The sequence below is a fragment of the Carcharhinus amblyrhynchos genome, chromosome 13 (assembly GCF_965287045.1).
Source record: "Carcharhinus amblyrhynchos chromosome 13, sCarAmb.v2.hapA, whole genome shotgun sequence".
NCBI classification, from domain to species: domain Eukaryota; kingdom Metazoa; phylum Chordata; class Chondrichthyes; order Carcharhiniformes; family Carcharhinidae; genus Carcharhinus; species Carcharhinus amblyrhynchos.
Genome location: NC_137336.1, coordinates 16,892,509 through 16,912,343, shown reverse-complemented (window position 1 = coordinate 16,912,343; position 19,835 = coordinate 16,892,509). Strand labels below are relative to the sequence as shown.

The following is a 19,835-nucleotide window of genomic DNA, read 5'->3' as shown; positions in this document are numbered from 1 at the left end:
ATGGCCTCTTTTTGTGCTGTTCTGTTCTATGATTCAAATTCTAACCAGTTGGATAATATTTTGATTAACGCTGATTCAGATTATGAGACCCCGAGTAGTGTTTGCCGTAAAACATCAATTTTAAACAAATCTATTCTGAGTCTTGTAGGAAGCCTGTAGATTTTGGATTATTCACTGCATTATTTGCATCCCATCATTCATTAAACAGTATCTTTCTTTGCAGAAAAGAAAGACAGACCCTGTTCTCATGACCACAAGTTAGACTAATTGAATTCTATGGTGCTAATGCTGTTGACAATGAAATCTTTCTCTCTGCAGTCACGAAGCCACTTAACATCCAAACAAGTTCTCAGATTGCCAGCAATGTAAAAGGTTATGCGGGTTAACTGTATAGCTGCTTGCTACATTTTATTGTGCGGTAACCGCTCTATAGCTTTGTTAATTGTCTGCAGTCCACATGAACTGAATGAGACCAAGTCACTAATTTGGGAACATTGTAACTTCCAGTAATAGCTGATGCTGAAACGTTGCTATGTTTGCTGCTTTGAGAAACTCCTCTCTAACCAGACATTGTCCGCTAACAATTTTTTAAACATATTTTTGAATTTCATTTAATTTCTTTATGGTGCATCAGGGTGGCACAGTGGTTAGCACTGCTGCCTCACAGCGCCAGGGGACTCGTGTTCAATTCTGACCTTGGGTGACTGTCTATGTGGAGTTTGCACATTCTTCCCCTGTCTGCCTGGATTTCCTCTGAGTGCTCAATTTTCCTCCCATAATCCAAAGATGTGCAGGTTAGCCATGCTACATTGCTCCTTAGTGTCCCAAGATGTGCAGGCTAGAGGTATTGGTCATGGTAAATGCACAGGGTTCTGGGGATAGGGCAAGGCAGTGGGCCCCAGTGGAATACTCTTTCGGAGAGTCGATACAGACTTGATTGGCTTCCTTCTTCACTGCAGAGAGTCTATGATTAAATCATTTTCTTATTTCTCATCCTTCCTCCAAGATCATTCCACATCTGTGCAACTTCCCTGACCTAATGAATGTAAAGATACCTGTCCCATGGCATATAACAGACACATAGGAATTGCTAGATAAAAGAAGACCATAGATCAGGATTGGAATATGAAAGTGTGCTGCAATCATATTGGACACAAGATGACACGTGGAGCACCTTGTACAGATTTGGCCTTCTCACCTAAGGAATTATAAATGGGGTTGCCATGGAGTTCATTTCCTTGATTCCTGGGATGACCTATGGTGACCCATTGTTTAGAACTGAGGAATGGGCCCATTATTTCTGGAGTTTAGAAGAATCAGAGGTGATGTAATTGAAGTGTAATAGGTGAGGCGATGGCCTACTGGTATTATCGCGAGACTATTAATCCAGAAACTCAGCTAATACCCTGGGCATCCAGTTTGAATGCCGCCACGGCAGACAGTGAAATTTGAATTCAATAAAAAATATCTAGAATTAAGAATCTACTGACAAAACCATTGTCGATTGTCAGAAAAAAACCATCTGGTTCACTAATGTCCTTCAGGAATCTGCCGTCCTGACCCGGTCTGGCCTACATGTGACTCCAGAGCCACAGCAATGTGGTTGGCTTTCAACTGCCCTCTGAAATGGCCAAGCCAGCCACTCAGTTCAAAGGCAACTAGGGATGGACAATAAATGCTGGCTAGCCAGCAACACCCATGCCTCACAAATTAATAAAAAACTTCCTGTAGTGGTTGTTACAGGTAGGCCCTGAGAAGCTACTTGTTCTGGTGAGAGAGCTGAGAATTAGGGTTCTGAGTTTCAAGATAAAGGGTCAGCCATTTAGGACCCCGGTGAGGAGACATTGCTTTACCTGGGGATCATGGATACTCAGTTGTTGAATACTATCAACAAATAGTATGAAAATAATTAAGGGATATGGTGATCAGACAGGAATGTGGCATCGATGCTGAAATTAGGCTGTGATCTTAATCAATGTCATTGGCATGCACGCTATCATTTTCTCTCTTGGTTTCACAAACATCCATTGTTCAAAACACACATAGGGCAGAATTTTTCTGACCCATCCACCACTGGGATTGTAGTAGGCAGGACAGGACTATGCAAAGGTCCATTGACCTCAGGTGGGATTTTCTGGTCTTGAGATGAAAATGCCGCCCACAAAGTCTACATGGACGCTCCACATTTCTGCCACACACCTATCACTCTGCACTAAAACACATGATGACATACATGTAATATTGCACACAGGTGATGAATGCATTACATTCCACAGTGTTGTTCACAGGCGGTATCATGATGACACAACAGGCACGGTCTCAATGGGCTCCTGCTGTGCCATGAATGTCTCTATGACACGCATGATAAAACTTGTGTGCTTCCCCTATTGTTGCTCATTGACATTCCACATTGGTAAACATGAAATTCTATAATATTGTCACATTCAGAATGTTGAGAAACCAGATAAAACTGACACCTCAAACCTGATGTTGCAGAGACAGGATTAACACAAAGGTGTTTTACAATCTGCCTGTTAACATTGCATAGACTGTGATCTCTGTGGAGAGCTCAGTCTGTTAGAAGTTACTGGTTTGACTACCATGCAAGTGACGATGATGCAGGAAGGAAATTTATCAACAGTGATTTGTTGGCTTGTGATTTTAACACCTGTTTATATAATCCCTGACAGAACCAGCAATTAAGTAGCAAAAGGAGTTCATTAAATGCCACAGAGTGGGTCCTAAACAAACCCACACTGCAAGTACAAGAATGCTTTAGTGGCCCATAATGTTGTGTACAGACTGAGATCTTATAACATCGCGTGCCAGTGCTGCCAAAAAACAAAAGCACTTGTATAAAAGCCTCCACATTTTGAGTTTTCAACACAAAGGCCGGAATTTCCTGGCTGTTTAGGACTCGCCACTGCTGCCAGCGAGAATGGAGAATTTGGCGCTCAGCCAATTCTCTGTTCACTGCTACGGGGCCAGAGAATCCTGCCGGCAGGAACAGCCAAAAATTCCATCCAAAGCGTCTTTAGTCTGACAATCTCCCTTTGATAGATCACGTTCAAAACATCAAAAGGAGGTTAAAAAAAATCCCTTTCTATAAATACAAGAATTGCAAACACTGAAAATAATTAAGGGATATGGGGATCGGACAGGAATGATGCAGAAATTGGGCTGTGATCTTAATCAATGTCATTGGCATGTATGTTATCATTTTCTCTCTTGGTTTCACACACATCCATTGTTCAAAACACACACAGGGTGGAATTTTTCTGACCCGCCCGCCGTGGGAATTGTAGTGGGCAGGACAGGACCATGCAAAGATCCACTGACTTCGGGTGGGATTTTCCGGTCCAATTGCAAACACTGAAAAAGACTGTTACCCCAGTCCTAAAGAAGAGCCTCTTTGCTGTAAATACTATAAGCATGGTCCCATTACAATTATTAAAACAAAGCCCATTATTACAAACATTGTATAGCCAATTCCGTGTGGCTTTAAAATAGCCTTCTACGGTAAAGATCGTAATAGGAATGCCATGTTTTAAATATTGTGGGGCAGCACAGTGGTTAGCACTGCTGCCTCAACAGCACCACGACCCCGGTTCAATTCCGATCTCGGGTCACTGTCTGTGTGGAGTTTGCACATTCTCCCCGTGCCTGCGTGGGTTTCTCCCGGCTGCTCCGGTTTCCTCCCACAGTCCAAAGATGTGTGGATCAGGTTGACTGGCCGCGTAAAATGGACTCTAGTGTCAGGGGGTTAGAAGGATAAATATGTGGGGTTATGGGAATGGGGCCTGGGTGGGATTGTGGTTGGTGCAGACTCAGTGGGCAGAGTGGCCTTCTTCTGCACTTCCATGATCTCACCGGCTGCTCATGTCATGCTCCCGCTGCAACGAGGTTGGGGAATTTGGCAGCCAGACAAATTTCCATTCACTGCAGGCAGGAAGGGAATATCAAACCAGCGAGAACAGTGGTAACATTCTGGTCTATGTAGAAAAACCCTCTAGTCTACTGGGCTTTCTGGGCTGCATGCTCTACACAATTCTAATATTTCTGCAATAAATATTGGATCAAAGATCCTTACCCCAAATAATAAGAAAGCTTCTTTAGAACAAGTTTGACACGGGTTGATGGGTTTTTGATAAGAGAGGGGATTAAGGGTTATGGGGAGAAAGCGGGAAAGTGGAACTGAGCAGCGACAGATCAGCCATGATCTTATTGAATGGTGGGGCAGGCTCGAAGGGCTGGATGGCCTACTCCTGCTCCTATTTCTTATGTTCTTATGTTCTTATGTAAAATGTCCTGACTGAATGTAACCACCTCTAGTACAGCTTTAGTACAGGGGATCTTATAGAGACATATAAGATAATGAAGGGAATAGGTAGGGTAGAGGTAGAGAGATTCTTCCCGCTTAGAAAGGATAGCAGGGCTAGAGGGCACAGCCTCAAAATAAAGGGGGGGCAGTTTAGATCGGAGTTGAGGAGGAACTTCTTCACTCAAAAGGGTTGTGAGTCTCTGGAATTCTCTGCCCGTTGAAGTGGTGGAGGCTACCTTGCTGAATATATTTAAGTCACGGGTAGATAGGTTTTTGACAGACAAGGGAATTAAGGGTTATGGGGAGAGAGTGGGAAAGTGGAACTGATCCACTTCAGATCAGCCATGATCTTATTGAATGGCGGGGCAGGCTCGAAGGGCTAGATGGCCTACTCCTGCTCCTATTTCTTATGTTCTTATTATGTTCTTACAGCTACTCTACTTGAAGATGTTATGGCCATGATAAGGAGGGGTGAACTTACTCCCCTTTATTCAACCTCCTTGGCTGGTCACAACAAAGGGTTAAGTTTCTTTTTAATGAGTAAATGCATTTTCCAAATCAGAATGTATTTTACTATTTAAGCTGTGAGCAACAAGGAGTCAATCAAACAAGCTTCACTTGAATGGACAAAGGAGCAAATTATCAATCAGTAAACCCAAGAAAAATAATTAAAACACACAAATGTACACATATCCTGGGAGAGTTGGCTTCTTGAAATGGGCAGTATCCTTGTTCCAAAAAAGACGGAGAGAGAGAGAAAGAACAACCTTCGGCTTCCACTGCTGATGACCTTCTTGACACCACCTGCATCACTTGCAATCTCCCTCAAGTGATGGGCAGCCTTGCCTTGAAATGCTTCACCCATTGTGTATTTCCTCGTGGTTTTGGGTGAATCTATCTACGGCAGCCATTGTTTCAATATCCAGTACTTTTTATTTTTAATGTCTCAACTTTAGACAGTTACAGTTGTGATGGGTGTCTATATTATAGGAAACATCATGTTTTTCCACACTCCCATTAGGGTGCTTTTTTTTAAGCAGTTTGCTCTCTCAGTTCAATTTGGACAAAATGCCCAGAAAGTTGAAAAATCAAATTTTCAAAAATAAAGAGGCTTAACCTCATGAGAAAGGACCTTAAATAGGTGTAGGATGGGGCAACTGCAGGTACAAGCATCACAACAGAAAGGGAAATTAGTAGATGGATCCCTATGATATGTTCTCCAACAACTGTGGCTCAAAAGAAACTTATGTTCTTTTCCTTTCATTTAGGAGGTATGATAAGGTAAGATGATGGCTCCCATTGCAAGCAATCCATTGCGCCTCTTAAGTAAATGCAGGGGTAACTTCAATGACAGGAAGAGTGAAAATGATGGAAAAGAACCAACAATATTCATTCAGGTCCTTTACAGCCATTACTTTGTTAATGTACAATGTAGTGAGCTCGATGGCAAGCATTAATAATGCAAGCTGTTCTTTACAGAAGAGCGTACACAGCCAGTAAGTGCACTCTGAGTGTATGGGGAGTCACTCAACAATTTGATATTGTGTTATAATGGTCAGCTTTAACAAAAGGTATTCCAAATTTTGCTGCATTGACAAATCTGCAGTAGCAGGAGCTGATGCAATCAAGTCCAGGAGGATAATGCAGAATCACTGTCTGAATTTGGTGCACTTTCATTCCACATTGAGCTGATGAATATTGTGGCTGGCAGATTACGTCTTTTGAGATCTCACATTCGACAGAGCAGAGAATAATTTCAATCACACAGTACTGACTGTGTTTCGTGCTTATTTACTGCTGGAGAGGTTATGTGCCCATCGCTTATTAAACAACAGTTCTGATTGAGAATGCATGACCTGATATGATGGTGGAAAGAGAGAGAGAGAGAAAGTGAAACTAACTGGATTGCTCTTTGAAATCTCTGTGAGCTGAATGGCATCTTTCTGTGATGTTCTATTGTACGATTCTGTGATGGTTTTCACTCTGATGTTTTGTATAAATGAGATTGACATCCTATCTTATTGCTCTCAGATCTATTTATGGCCATCAGAAAAACAGATCAGAAAATGCAGAAATATAAGCCACGAAATGAAGTTCTGTAGCATTGTTCTTTGGGGACCAGAGTTCCAAATTAGCTGATAATCCTCTTCTGGCCCCTTCTGGTTTGGCCTGCATGCCGAACTTGGAAGAGCACTAGCGAGGCATGGTATGCATGTGGGGAAGTTGCAGACTGGGCAGATGGTGAACACGATCGGTGCCTGACACTAATTTGGCACCCGATTGATCATTGTGGAACTCACTTGTCCAGTTCACATCCTCTCTTAAATGCTGAGCAACACGTGGGTCCACTATGGGTGCTATTTAAAGGAATCTGTATGGCACTTTCAGTTGAGGAGCTGTTGACTTTTATTTCTTGCGATGAAATTAATGGAAACACTGCATTGACTGTATTGCCAGTGGAGTTGATACAAGCTGCTGCAGTTGGAAGGGCATAATATTGGATTTTTCCAAGACTTCTGAGCAGAGAGCCTGTGGTCATTCATGGGGGCTATGGTTGCTGCTACTCTTGGGATTCAGCTTAATGGGGAGGAGAAAGAGGATAGCAGAGAGGGGAAGATGTTCACAGCAGGGGGGTTGCGGGGGGGCTCAACAGAAATCCTTATCTCCGCCTCATCCATTGAAGCAACTGTGATTCGCCAAGGAGGTGTTTACCTAACCATGCCAGCTGCCAACGCCAATGCTGTCAGTGGCTGTGATGACCGCCATGGCCCTTCTCTGAGACTGTTTTGAAAACAAAGGACCTCTTTAAGAGGTGCAGCCTGTCTTTGAGAAGTGTAAAGCTGTGATCTGTGCTCTTCTTGGGCCCCTTGCAGCAGGCAGTGTTCTCAGTGCAAGGCACCAATTGTAGATGCTATTTGCACCAATTTTAGGTGTTATCTGCATCACCGTGATAGTGCACCCTGACCCTACCCCTCTTGATTTGATTTATTATTGTCACATGTATTAGCACACAGCGAGAAGTATTGTTTGTTGCACACTATACAAACAAAGCATACCATTCATAGAGAAGGAAAGGAAAGAGTGCAGAATGTATTGTTTGAGTCATGACTAGGGTGTGGAGAAAAATCAACTTAATGTGAGGTAGGTCCATTCAAAAATCTGATGGCAGCAGGGAAGAAGCTATTCTTGAGTCAGTTGGTACATGACTTCAGTTTGTATCTTTTTCCCGATGGAAGAAGGTGGAAGAGAGAATGTCTGGGTGCGTGGGGCCCTTAATTATGCTGGCTGTTTTGCCGAGGCAGCGGGAAGTGTAGACAGAGTCAATGGATGGGAGACTGGTTTGCGTGATGGATTGGGCTTCGTTCACGAGCCTTTGTAGTTTCTTGCAGTCAGAGCAGGAGCCATAGCAAACTGTGATACAACCAAAAAGAATGCTTTCTATGCTGCATCTATAAAAGTTGGTGAGGGTTGTCGCAGACATGCCGTACCAAGTTCTTAGCCTAAATGTTGGCTGATTTCCCAGGACATTACACAGCATGAGATTAGAATGACATAACCATGGATTAAATTCTCATCTTTGAGGTAATGTTTCAATTCAGTATGATCCGAGTCCTGCACAGAAGAGATCACCTGAATTATGGGTGAAATTTCTGGTTGTTCCCGGTGACACAGGCCCTGCTGTTGACAATCCCCTGACCGGGGGTGGGGAGGGTGGCTGGGATGCAGAAAATCCCACCCAAGTATTGAAAATTTGAATTGGAGCTTGAGACAGTTGCCTTCTGAGATAGAAGTGGGACCGTTCCCAACCAAGTGAACTCCATGAAGGACATGCTAACATGGTGAAAATAACTGGCACGCTGAGGTAATTATTGCAGTGAGAGTAATCTGTGTGATTAATTAACAGAGTGAGGGTAATTAACACACATGGATATTCGGTACAATTAATGGAACTGGTGCTGTGAAGATCGTGGGTAACGCAAAGACACCTGCTACTGGTTGGACCCGAAGAGATAGCTAACACAGTGTGTTCTGCTGGCAAATGAGAGCAGTTGGCACATTGAGGCTAGCTGGCACACTGGTGCTAGCTGGCAGCGCAAGCATAATTAAAGCTGAAATGACAGCTGGCACAGTCAGGGTAGTGCCTTGAGGGTACTGGCACAGCAAGAGTGGGGCTGATTGTTGAATTCTACTTAGGATTATGCTTACAGCCTTCAATTAGGACTGACGCACTCCTGTAATTACAACAGCGAGTGGAAAGGTTTAATTTCTCTTTTAACAAATAACTTCTTGTTCTTGTTTCGGTAGCAATAAATTGGTCACGGGCTGCTTTTCCTCCTGCCCCCTTATCAGTGACACCTTCGACAGTACCATGTGTGCCAACCCTGCTCGCGCGTATGTACAAAATGTGATTCTAACCAGCGGTGATGCTCCACTGTTCTCGAAGCCAGATCTTACAATTCAATTCCTCTTGTTGCTGAGTAGCTTGAAAGCTGATTTAGCCAGCATCCGTAACCCTGGACGCACCAGCTTTCTCAGTGCACAGACCACTTTTCTGGGAGGGTGCTTGCTTTGTTGGCTCACTCTATCAATTATATGAGCTTCATTTGATCACATATTGTAAAAGTGGCTGCTTTGATGCAGCTTCAGTAAGTCAGACTGTGAAGACCCAAGTGGATATTTGTCAGCACTTGAACACTCTACTGCACACAACACATAAGTCTCGGACACGTTTCCTTGGCAACATAATGACAAAAAAAACAGAGATAATACCAGAACCCTTGAATCAGGTGGAGGATAAAATGATTTGAATGCATACAGGTGGCTGCAAAATAGCAACATCTTTCGAGTGACCCTTTTGTGTCAGTCAGCACAGATTGAATTAACACACACCCTTTCTAACAGGAATAGGACGTATGGGTGGGGGCTGGATGCACTTTGAAATTCAGCTTTCAGACTCAACGTCTTGTTCCCACAGGAATTGTGCTGGCCAACATTTTAACTGCTCGCTGTTCAGGGGGAAAGAAGCCTGCGGGAAACATGCAGGAATTCTATTAACTTGGGCAATGTCAGACTCTCATCAGGTTAGTGGAAGCCTAATTGATTCTGCCTCAGCCAATCCAGTAAGAAGTCTCACAACACCAGGTTAAAGTCCAACAGGTTTTTTTGGTAATAAATGCCACTAGCTTTCAGAATGCTGCTCCTTTGTCAGGCCCCTTCGTCAGACTCACCTGACGAAGGAGCAGTGCTCCAAAAGCTAGTGGCGTTTACTACCAAATAAACCTGTTGGACATTAACCTGGTGTTGTGAGACTTCTTACTGTGTTTGCCTCAGTCCAACGCCAGCATCTCCACATCATGTCAGCCAATCCAGTCAGGGGATTGCAGAACAAAGAAGCCCTCGTTGGTAAGTGCATTTCTAATGTCAAAAGCAGAGAAGCACCTTTGAAAAAGTCACCACAAGGAAAATCATTAGTTACCCAGCCCAGTTGTCCCCTCTTCACTATTGAGACCCTCCCAAAAGCCTCTCTCTATCTCTGGCCCAGGCATTTCTTTCCATTTCTCAACTCGTTTCTGCTTTTTGCCCATTCTGGATGGACAACTAACGAACAGAAACCTAGGAATTAAAAAACTAAGGGTTTCAAATCTTGGGTGAGAATAATTTTGTATTCCTCTTGTAGTATAAGGTTATGGCACATATAGAGTTAACATGGGACTGAGTATATACTGCCCATACAGTGATGTAAGTAAACACATGACCTGTACCTAGGGGTCAGTCTAGTGTTGGACAGAGCCATGTGCACAAGCAAGCATGGAGACAGCTCCTGGACTGAACTTTAGTTGTATGTATGTACATAGTCTCTGTCGTTAATAAGTACAGACTTAGGTTTCATTAAGACCTCACAAACAGGATCCAATACCCTACAACATAGTGGCAGTCAATGGAAGAAAAACCCCAAACCTCACAAAAAATGCAGAGAAAAGCTAAAATCATGCAAGAACAAAGAAAAATTTGAGGAAGCATTCTAACATAAAGAAAAGCTTGAGAAGCAGACATGTTGAGGAAAATTGTCAGGGAGAAACTTGGAAGCTAAAGGCAGAAATGTAAAATTTCGTACTCCAACAGAAGAGGATTCAGGATTCAGGTGCTTCAGGAAGGACAGGGAGGGTGGCAGAAGAGGTGGTGGAGTGGCACTGTTGATCAGGGACAGTGTCATGGCTGCAGAGAAGGAGGATGCCGTGGAGGGACTATCTACAGAGTCTCTGTGGGTGGAAGTTAGGAACAGCAAAGGGTCGAAAACTTTGCTGGGTGTTTTCTATAGGCCGCCCAACAGTGACAGGGAAGTTGAGGTGCAGATAGGGAAACAGATTCTAGAGAGATGTAGTAATAACAGAGTTGTCGTGATGGGAGACTTCAATTTCCCAAACATCGACTGGAATATCCCTAGGGTAAGGGGTTTGGATGGGGAGGAGTTTGTTAGGTGTGTTCAGGAAGGTTTCCTGACACAGTACGTGGATAAGCCCACGAGGGGAGAGGCTGTACTTGACCTGGTACTGGCGAATGAACCAGGACAGGTGATGGATCTCTCGGTAGGAGAGCATCTTGGGAATGGTGATCATAATTCTATCTCCTTCACAATTGCATTGGAACGAGATAGGATCAGGCAGGCTAGGAAGGTGTTTGTCTGGAGTAAGGGGAAATACGAAGAAGTCAGGAAGTTACTTGGACAAATAAACTGGAAGGAGGCGTTCTTAGGGAAAAGTACCGAAGGAAGGTGACGGATATTCAAGGAATGTTTGTCTGGAGCTCTGCATGACAACGTTCCGATGAGACAAGGGGGTTTTGGTAGGTTGAGGGAACCGTGGTGCACGAAGGCTGTGGTGAACCTAGTCAGGAGGAAAAGGAAGATGTACAAAAGGTTTAGGGAGCTAGGAGATGTTAAGGATCTTGAGGAGTATAAGGACTGTAGAAGGGAGCTTAAAAGGGAAATTAGGAGAGCCAGAAGGGGTCATGAGAAGACCTTGGCAGGTAAGATTAAGGAGAATCCCAAGGCCTTCTATAAATATGTGAAAAGTAAAAGGATAAGAAGATAAGGGATAGGACCTATAAAAGGTGAAGGGGGAAAGGTCTGTGTGGAACCAGAAGAAATGGCAGAGGTGCTTAATGAGTACTTTGCCTCAGTATTCACAGTGGAAACTGATCTGGGAGATTTTGCTACGGATTTGCAGCAGATGGAAAAGATTGAGCATGTGGATATTAAGGAGGAGGATGTGTTAGAACTTTTGAATTCTATCAGGATGGATAAGTCGCCGGGACCAGATGGGATGTACCCCAGGATACTGTGGGAGGCGAGGGAAGTGATTGCAGAGCCCCTGGCGATGATCTTTGCGTCGTCGATGGAGACAGGAGAGGTTCCGGAAGATTGGAGGATTGCGGATGTAGTTCCTATTTTCAAGAAAGGGAACAGAGATAGCCTGGGAAATTACCGACCGGTGAGTCTGACCTCAATGGTTGGTAAGCTGATGGAGAGGCTTCTGAGGGACAAGATTTACGAGCATTTGGAGAGGTTTGACATGATCAGAAATAGTCAGCATGGTTTTGTCAAGGACAAGTCGTGCCTTACGAGCCTGGCTGAGTTCTTCGAAAATATGACTGAACACATTGACGAAGGAAGTGCAGTGGACGTGGTGTACATGGACTTCAGCAAGGCGTTTGATAAGGTCCCCCATGCAAGACTTCTTGAGAAGGTGAGAGGGCATGGGATCCAAGGGCCTTTGGCCTTGTGGATCTAGAACTGGCTTGCCTGCAGAAGGCAGAGAGTGGTTGTGGATGGGTCTTTTTCAGCATGGAGGTCAGTCACCAGTGGAGTGCCCCAGGGATCTGTTCTAGGACCCTTGTTGTTTGTCATTTTCATAAATGACCTAGATGAGGAAGTGGAGGGATGGGTAAGTAAGTTCGCTGATGACACGAAGGTCGGTGGTGTTGTGGATGGTCTGGAAGGATGTCAAAAGTTGCAGCAGGACATAAATAGGATGCAGGACTGGGCGGAGAAGTGGCAGATGGACTTCAACGCGGATAAATGTGTAGTCGTCCGTTTTGGCAGAACCAATGGGATGAACGAGTACACTATCAAGGGCAGGAGTCTTAGTAGTATTGAAGAGCAGAAGGATCTTGGGGTCCGGGTCCACAGGACTCTTAAATCGGCCTCGCAGGTGGAGGATGTGGTCAAGAAGGCGTATGGTGTACTGGCCTTCATTAATCGAGGGATTGAGTTTAGGAATCGGGAGGTAATGCTGCAACTTTATAAGACCCTTGTCAGGCCTCATTTGGAGTACTGTGCGCAGTTCTGGTTGCCTCACTATAGGAAGGACGTAGAAGCTATTGAAAGGGTACAGAGGAGATTTACAAGGATGTTGCCTGGACTGGGAGGCATGCCTTATGAAGTTAGGTTGAGGGAGCTGGGACTCTTCTCCCTGGAGAGACGAAGGTTGAGAGGCGACCTGATAGAAGTTTATAAAATGTTGAGAGGAATAGATAGGGTGGATTCTCAGAGGCTATTTCCCCGGGTTGAAATGGTCGCTACGAGAGGACACAGATTTAAGGTGCGGGGAGGCAAGTACAGAAGTGATGTTAGGGGTAAGTTTTTCACTCAGAGGGTGGTGAGTGAATGGAATCGGCTGCCGTCAGTGGTGGTGGAGGCGAACTCGCTGGGGTCTTTTAAAAGACTTCTGGATGAGTATATGGGATTTAATGGGATTGGGGGTTACAGATAGGCCTATAGATTGGTAGGTGTTGATGTGATCGGTGCAACTCGTGGGCCGAAGGGCCTGTTTGTGCTGTAGTGTTCTATGTTCTATGTTCTAAGAGTCTATAGAAATCTCATAGAAATACAACATCAACTGCCTGAGGGGAAAATCGGCGGACCTAGAAGGAGTGAGTTAAAACTTTTAAATTCCAGAATACAGCACGTACTGAGAAACCTTTAAGAATTCAGCAGTCAGAAATTTCTGCTTAAACTCCATCGCAGGAAATTAGAATTCCCAAGTCAGAACCTGAACATATGGCGTTTGAGCTTATTCCGAAAAGAAAAACTAATTAATTAACTAGGGAGAATTGCAACTAAAGAACCAGCTTCAAAATCAACAAAGACCAGGATTTGATGCTTTTCTGCCCCTATGCACTGAAACGGAGAAGAATGCAGCCGGTCGGTCCAAGCAGCCATTTTGAAAACCTTTTCAAGGCCATCAGAATGGGAGCCCCCCAAACCTGACAAGCACAGAAACAGACTTTGGGTACAATTTTATAGGTCGATTGTTCATGCCATCCTCTCTCTGCAGCAAAGTCAGAGAGTTTGGCACCCAGAAAATCCTGTTGGTGTGAATGGCCGTAACATTCTAGCCCTTGTCGTGAAACAAACCCTTTGTCTTCAGGACACCACAGCAAACCATCACGTGTATGTGTTGCATTGGCAGGATCAAGGGAACCCCTCATCCCTACAATGTCCCCATAGGAGAGGCTGGGTATCAATAATTTGTCTTTAACATTAAATCATTCCTCAGAATGATGGATTAAATTTTCAGATGGGTTGAGAAGAAACAACCATACACAACTGCCACAGAGGCAGTGATTAATTAATGATGGGAACGCGATGGCCTAATTATGACTAGACCATTAATCTAGAAACTCAGCTAATGTTCTGAGATGTGGGTTCAAATCCTGCCATGGCAAATGGTGCACTTCAAATTCAATACAAAATAAAAATAACTGGAATTGAGAATCTACTGATGACCATGACACCATTGTCAATTGTTGGGAAAACTCATCTGGTTCACTAATGTCCTCTAGGGAAGGAAATCTGCTGCGCATACCCAGTCTGGCCTATATGTGACTAAAGCCGCAGCAATGTAGTAGACACTCAGTTACTCAAGGGGAACTAGGGATGGGCAATAAATTGTGGACAGCCAGAAATGGCTATGTCCCACAAATGGATAAATAAAAAACTGAAGGCGCCGAAAGAGATGTTCATGAACCAGGGCATCCCGAATAAGATTGTGTCCAATAAACACCCATAATTTTCACATGAGTATTTTGTGCATTTCACCACCACATCTGGCTCTCACCACTGTATCAGGTCCCCGACTTGCCCACAGTCAAATGGGGAGACTGAAAAGTGGGTGCGCATTGTAAAATTCCTCCCAGAACAGAAGGAGGACTTCCCCACAGCACCATCCACATGCAAGTCCCCCCCGTTACAAAGTGGCCTGGTTCCAGCCAAACACCTGATGAGCAGGAAAGTCTGCACATAAATTCCAATCCTGCTGAAAAATACCTGGATTGGTAATCCAGGATTCCCAGGGCATCCAAGAAAGAGAACAGCCCTACAGGCAGGAGCAGGCTTCTGCCCACAACAAAAGACACCACACAAGACAGATGCCTCAACTATGAAAGGATGACAAGGCCTAGATAAAAACCTTGAGGGAGAGAGAGAAAGGGCACTGTCAACAAGAAGGACAATGACCAATCGCATTGTTATCTGGTTGGCATCCCAGTAACAGGAGGCATCTCCTCCACATCCCTACACGACCCACAGCTCAGTAAAGAGATATTGAGGAAGATTGAGAAGAGGAGATGTGGTACAAGGGCGTGATAAATATAGGATTATTGTGGACCTGTGTACATTTATGACCTCTATGTTTGACCTGTCTCCAGAAGACCTTTTTTCTACGTCTACCCTATCAAAACCCTTTAATTATTTTAAAGGCCCCTATTAGGCCACTACTCAGTCTTCTCTTTTCTAGAGAAAAGAGCACCTGTCCATTCAGCCTTTCCCGATAGGTATGTTCTCTCAGTGCTTGTCTTTGTGAATTTTTTTTGCTTTCAATGCCTCTGTATCTTTTTTACAATCTGGGAACCAGAACTGTACATCATTAATTGTGCATCAATGAGGTCTAACCAAGGCTTGATAAAACTTAACATCACTTCTCTGCTTTTCAATTCTACTCCTCTAGAAGCAAGAGATGTGACCTTATGACCTCATACAGCCTATTGTTCAGTGAGGTGAAATGATAAGTTTCTGTGAGAAATGAAAAATGAGGTTTGTGCGCGGTTTCTTGCCTCAGGTGATCTTAAAGGCCTTGTTTTGCTGGCACTAAGCTGATTTAAATATTAATAACATGTTAGCATGTCCGAACTCACTCATACTTAACCCCCTCACTGAGAATCTATCAGCAGAGACCAGACATGGTGGCCTTGCTGGGGGAATCGGAAGCCATTGAAGCCCCTGAGTGGTTGGGAGCATGGTGGTGCATTGGCCAGGCTGGCAGCACTCTCCAGGATTCCTGGCACTGCCCACTGGGCACCATAACTGTGCCAGGGGCAGTGCCAAGGGGGTGGAGCCTGATTGGAAGTTGCACGTTAGGGGTTGGAGTAATGAGGGGGGGAGGCAAGTGGGGGGGAGCTCAACAGATCGGGAATGGTCACCTTTGGGGGGATGGGGGGTGGAGTCTGCGGACAGGGAAGGTTGGCTGGGGGAGGAGCTCTGCCGGGGTGGTGATAGGGAGATCTAGATGCACCATCTTCTCATCCACCATCCTCCCCACTTCTCACCGCAGACATCCATCTGCAAATAATTCAAAAAACTTGATATGAAGTGTTTCTAACGCCATCCCAAGGAGCTTTTGCAGCTTTCTTTAAGTTCTCCAATCCACCATGATAACTTCAAAGAGAGATGATCAGGCATTCAACTGATACCGTTTTGACTGGTTGCGCCCAAAGTTCCACCAGAGTCATGGCAACTGATAGGGAGAACTCCTGAGGAAATGCCCATGGTTATTGCCCTTGAAAGCCACTTGGTTGAAAATATTATCACTCAACTAATCCATCAGCAGATTCTCCGAATAATTCGGGCTGGACTGGCAGCATAGTGGCACAGTGGTTTGCACTGCGACCTCACAGTGTCAGGGACCCGGGTTCAATTCCCGGCTTGGATCACTGTCTGTGCGGAGTCTGCACGGGTTTCTCCGGTTTCCTCCCACAATCCAAAAGATGTGGTTAGGAGCATTGGCCATGCTAAAACCTCCTTCTGTGTACCTGAACAGGTGCCGGAGTGTGATGACTAAGGGATTTTCACAGTAACTTCATTGCAGTGTTAATGTAAGCCTACTTGTGACATAAATAAATAAATAAACTTAATAAATGCAGCCGTGTCAGTGATGGCCACACCCTGAAAACAAATATATAACAGATTATTTTCTGTATGGTAAGGAAATAAAAATAAGCTTAATCATTACCTTCTCTACAGGGCTCCTGTTTGTGCTCAGCTGACTAGCTTGCAAACCTCTTGTGTCTGTGCCTCTTTGTCCATGATCCTGATATGTTGGCTCTTGAGGCATTCGAGCAGGAATGATCCTGACATTGCTTTGCCCATACTTAATGCCATCCAGAAGGCGAACCAACAGTAAGTTGACTGGCAACTCTTCGATGCTACAAGTAACCGGAGTCCTGCATTCAGGGCATCGGAGCTCCTTCCGGGCATTGAATATCCTTTGGAGACAAGGTTTGCAAAAAGTGTGCTGGCATGGCAACACCTTGGCAGTGGCGTCTAGCCGTTCAAAGCACACGGGGCATTCCAGTAGGTCCAGCAAAGCCAGATCATCCATTGTACTGCCACAATACCATCTCATCAAAACACAATCACTCTGAAAATCAAACAGGCCAAAGGTTCAGAGAATTTCTCAATCATTTAAATCGAAATTACTATTGATCTCATGCAACAAATTGGTTTAAATACTTAATTCTCATTAATATAGCTTTATGGTTTATCAAGCTCATCATTCTTTACTGTGCCTTAGCTTTTATTCATTCACAAGATTTATTGTTCTTCCCTAATAGCTGTCGAGAAAGTAATGGTCAACCACCTTCCTTTATCAATCCAAATGTAATAGTTTGATACAACTGAGTGACTTGCTAGGTCATTACAGACTGCGGTTAAAAGTCAACCATATTTACTTGGAAAAGATAAAAGTAAAATACTGCGGATGCTGAAATCTGAAACAGAAAATTCTGGAAATTCTCAGCACATCTGACCGCATCTATGGAGACAGAATAGAACCAATGTTTCGAATCTGAACAACCCTTCATCATATTTAACTTTATAAGGCCCTTGTCAGACCCCAAATGGAGTACTGTGTGCAGTTCTGGTCGCCTCACTACAAGAAGGATGATGAAGCTATTGAAAGGGTGCAGAGGAGATTTACAAGGATGTTGCCTGGATTGGGAGGCACGCCTTATGAGGATAGGTTGAGGGAGTTAGGTCTTTTCTCTCTGGAGAGACGAAGGATGAGAGGTGACCTGATAGAGGTTTCTAAGATGTTAAGAGGTATAGATAGGGTGGATTCTCAGAGGCTATTTCTCAGGGCTGAAATGGTCGCTATGAGAGGACAAAGGTTTAAGGTGCTGGGGAGTAGGTAAAGAGGAGATGTCAGGGGTAAGTTTTTCACTCAGACGGTGGTGAGTGAGTGGAATCGGCTGCCGTTGGTGGTGGTGGAGGCAAACTCGCTGGGGTCTTTTAACAGACTTCTGGGTGAGTACATGGGATTTAATGGGATTGAGGGTCATAGATGGGCGTGGAAGGTTGGGATATGATCGGCGCAACTTGTGAGTGAGTAAGGACAGCTGATTCCCTTCCCTAAAGTGTATTACAGAACCAGGAAGCTTTTCACAAAAACCTAGTCACTTGGTCATAGAATCATTCAACAGTGCAGAAGGAGGTCATTTGGCCCACTGCACCTACCACAATCTCATCCAGGCCCTATCCCTATAACCCATGAATTTACCCTCACAAGTTCCTCTGACACTAAGGGGCAATTTAGCATGGTCAATCCACCTAACCTGCACATCTTTGGACTTTACAACATCTTTGGTTGTACAGAACTTGAGTACTGCTGAAAAAAGACACATGTTGTCAAAGCTTTTCGTCTTGCACTCATCAGGACAGATTCACAAGACTATCAAATCTCAAAGGGAATAACAATTTATACTCAAGAGAAACGGGTTTGCATGTGGACTCTGATTGGTTGAGGCATTACTATGGAGAATGCACCAGGGAACAATTAGTTGCCAGGCTTTTATAAAATTCAAACCAGGCAAGTCAACTCTAATTGATCAAGGCATTGCCATGTGGAATGAACCAGGGAATGGCTGACCCCAAAGCTTTTGTTCAGTTGAAAAAGGTGTAAAATATGTACAAGTTGTTTTTATTTTCCAAGGACAGGCTCCTGTCTGTGACTAAATGTATTTCCCCGTACACATAAATGAACCCACTTATCAACCAAGTCCACTTTCAGCCAATCAACATCCCTTCAGCTAAAACCAAAACAGATAGGGATTTAGCTGCACTGGTGACTTGTGAGGTTCACATTAGCCCAGTAGCAGGGTGGAACAGATACTTTAACAAAGTTGAGACTCGCAGTCTGGGGACTTAGCGACCTAGAGTATAGCTACCCCAAGTTACAAAGTGAAGCTCTCTCAGAAGTTTTGTGCAGAAAAGAAAGCGTAAGAAGTCTTTGTGTCAGACTCCATACGTTCTACTCTAAGCTGGGGGAAAGTCCCAATAGAAAGTTACATGACCTGTGTGGCAATTATTTTTAGATTTGCCTCATAGTGTTAAAACCTATTGCTTGCTGTTTTGGGAAAGTGTGTTCTTGGTGTTTATGAAAGTACATAGATTTAGATTTGTAGGTAATTTAAGCTCACTGTATGGGTAAACATTATAGTTAATCATAAAAGTTCTTCACTGTTGCCTTCTTTGTTGCATATTTCAAAGTTTAATAAATGTTTTGTTATTTGAACATTTATAACAAGACTTTCCTCACCGGATTTCATCTCTTTTCTCATATGTTTTTCCAAATCACAAAAGTAAATAGTTGAGAACCACCACTCCAAGGTTGCCTTCTGGGGTTTGGGAGGCCCTCATCTTGAATATCAGTGTGGTTCCTAACATAATACAAAACTAAGAATTGAAGAATTGACCTTACAGTCTATGTGGCTGATTTCCACATTGATGACAGCCTTTGATGATTGGGCCAGTAAGGGAAAATTGCACTTCCCATTTCCAATAAACTCCCTTGGTTCAGGTTACCACATGTGGCTCACTCTCAAAGGTCTACTCTTCCACTTCTAATCATGGAAAGGTGGTAGGACTGGAGGGTCTTAATGACATTACTGTTACTAGAGAGGTGGTGCTCGACAGACTGGAGGGGCTGATTGTGGACAAGTCCCCAGGACCGGATGGAATGCATCCGAGGGTTCTGAAAGAAATGGCGGAGGTTATAGTGGATGCCTTGGTGGTTATTTTCCAGACGTCGCTGGATTCCGGGGAAGTGCTGGAAGATTGGAAAACGGCTAATGTTACGCTGTTGTTTAAGAAGGGTGCCAGGCAAAAGGCAGGGAATTATAGGCCGGTTAGTTTAACGTCTGTGGTAGGTAAAATGTTAGAATCCGTCATTAAGGAGGAAAT

The 19,835-nt window shown here is 44.1% G+C and overlaps 1 protein-coding gene across 3 annotated transcripts in view; it reads right to left on the bottom strand.

Annotated features, from left to right (window-relative positions):
- LOC145351467 (E3 ubiquitin-protein ligase SH3RF1-like) overlaps positions 1–19,835 on the bottom strand; it is a 68,943-nt gene that overhangs the window by 45,521 nt on the left and 3,587 nt on the right. For all 3 annotated transcript variants that reach the window (XM_080201057.1, XM_080201058.1, XM_080201059.1), the window contains exon 2: positions 16,609–17,016. In XM_080201057.1, coding sequence (XP_080057183.1) covers positions 16,609–17,001 — 393 coding nt within the window. In that variant the 5' untranslated portion in view covers positions 17,002–17,016. The remainder of the gene's footprint in view (positions 1–16,608; positions 17,017–19,835) is intronic.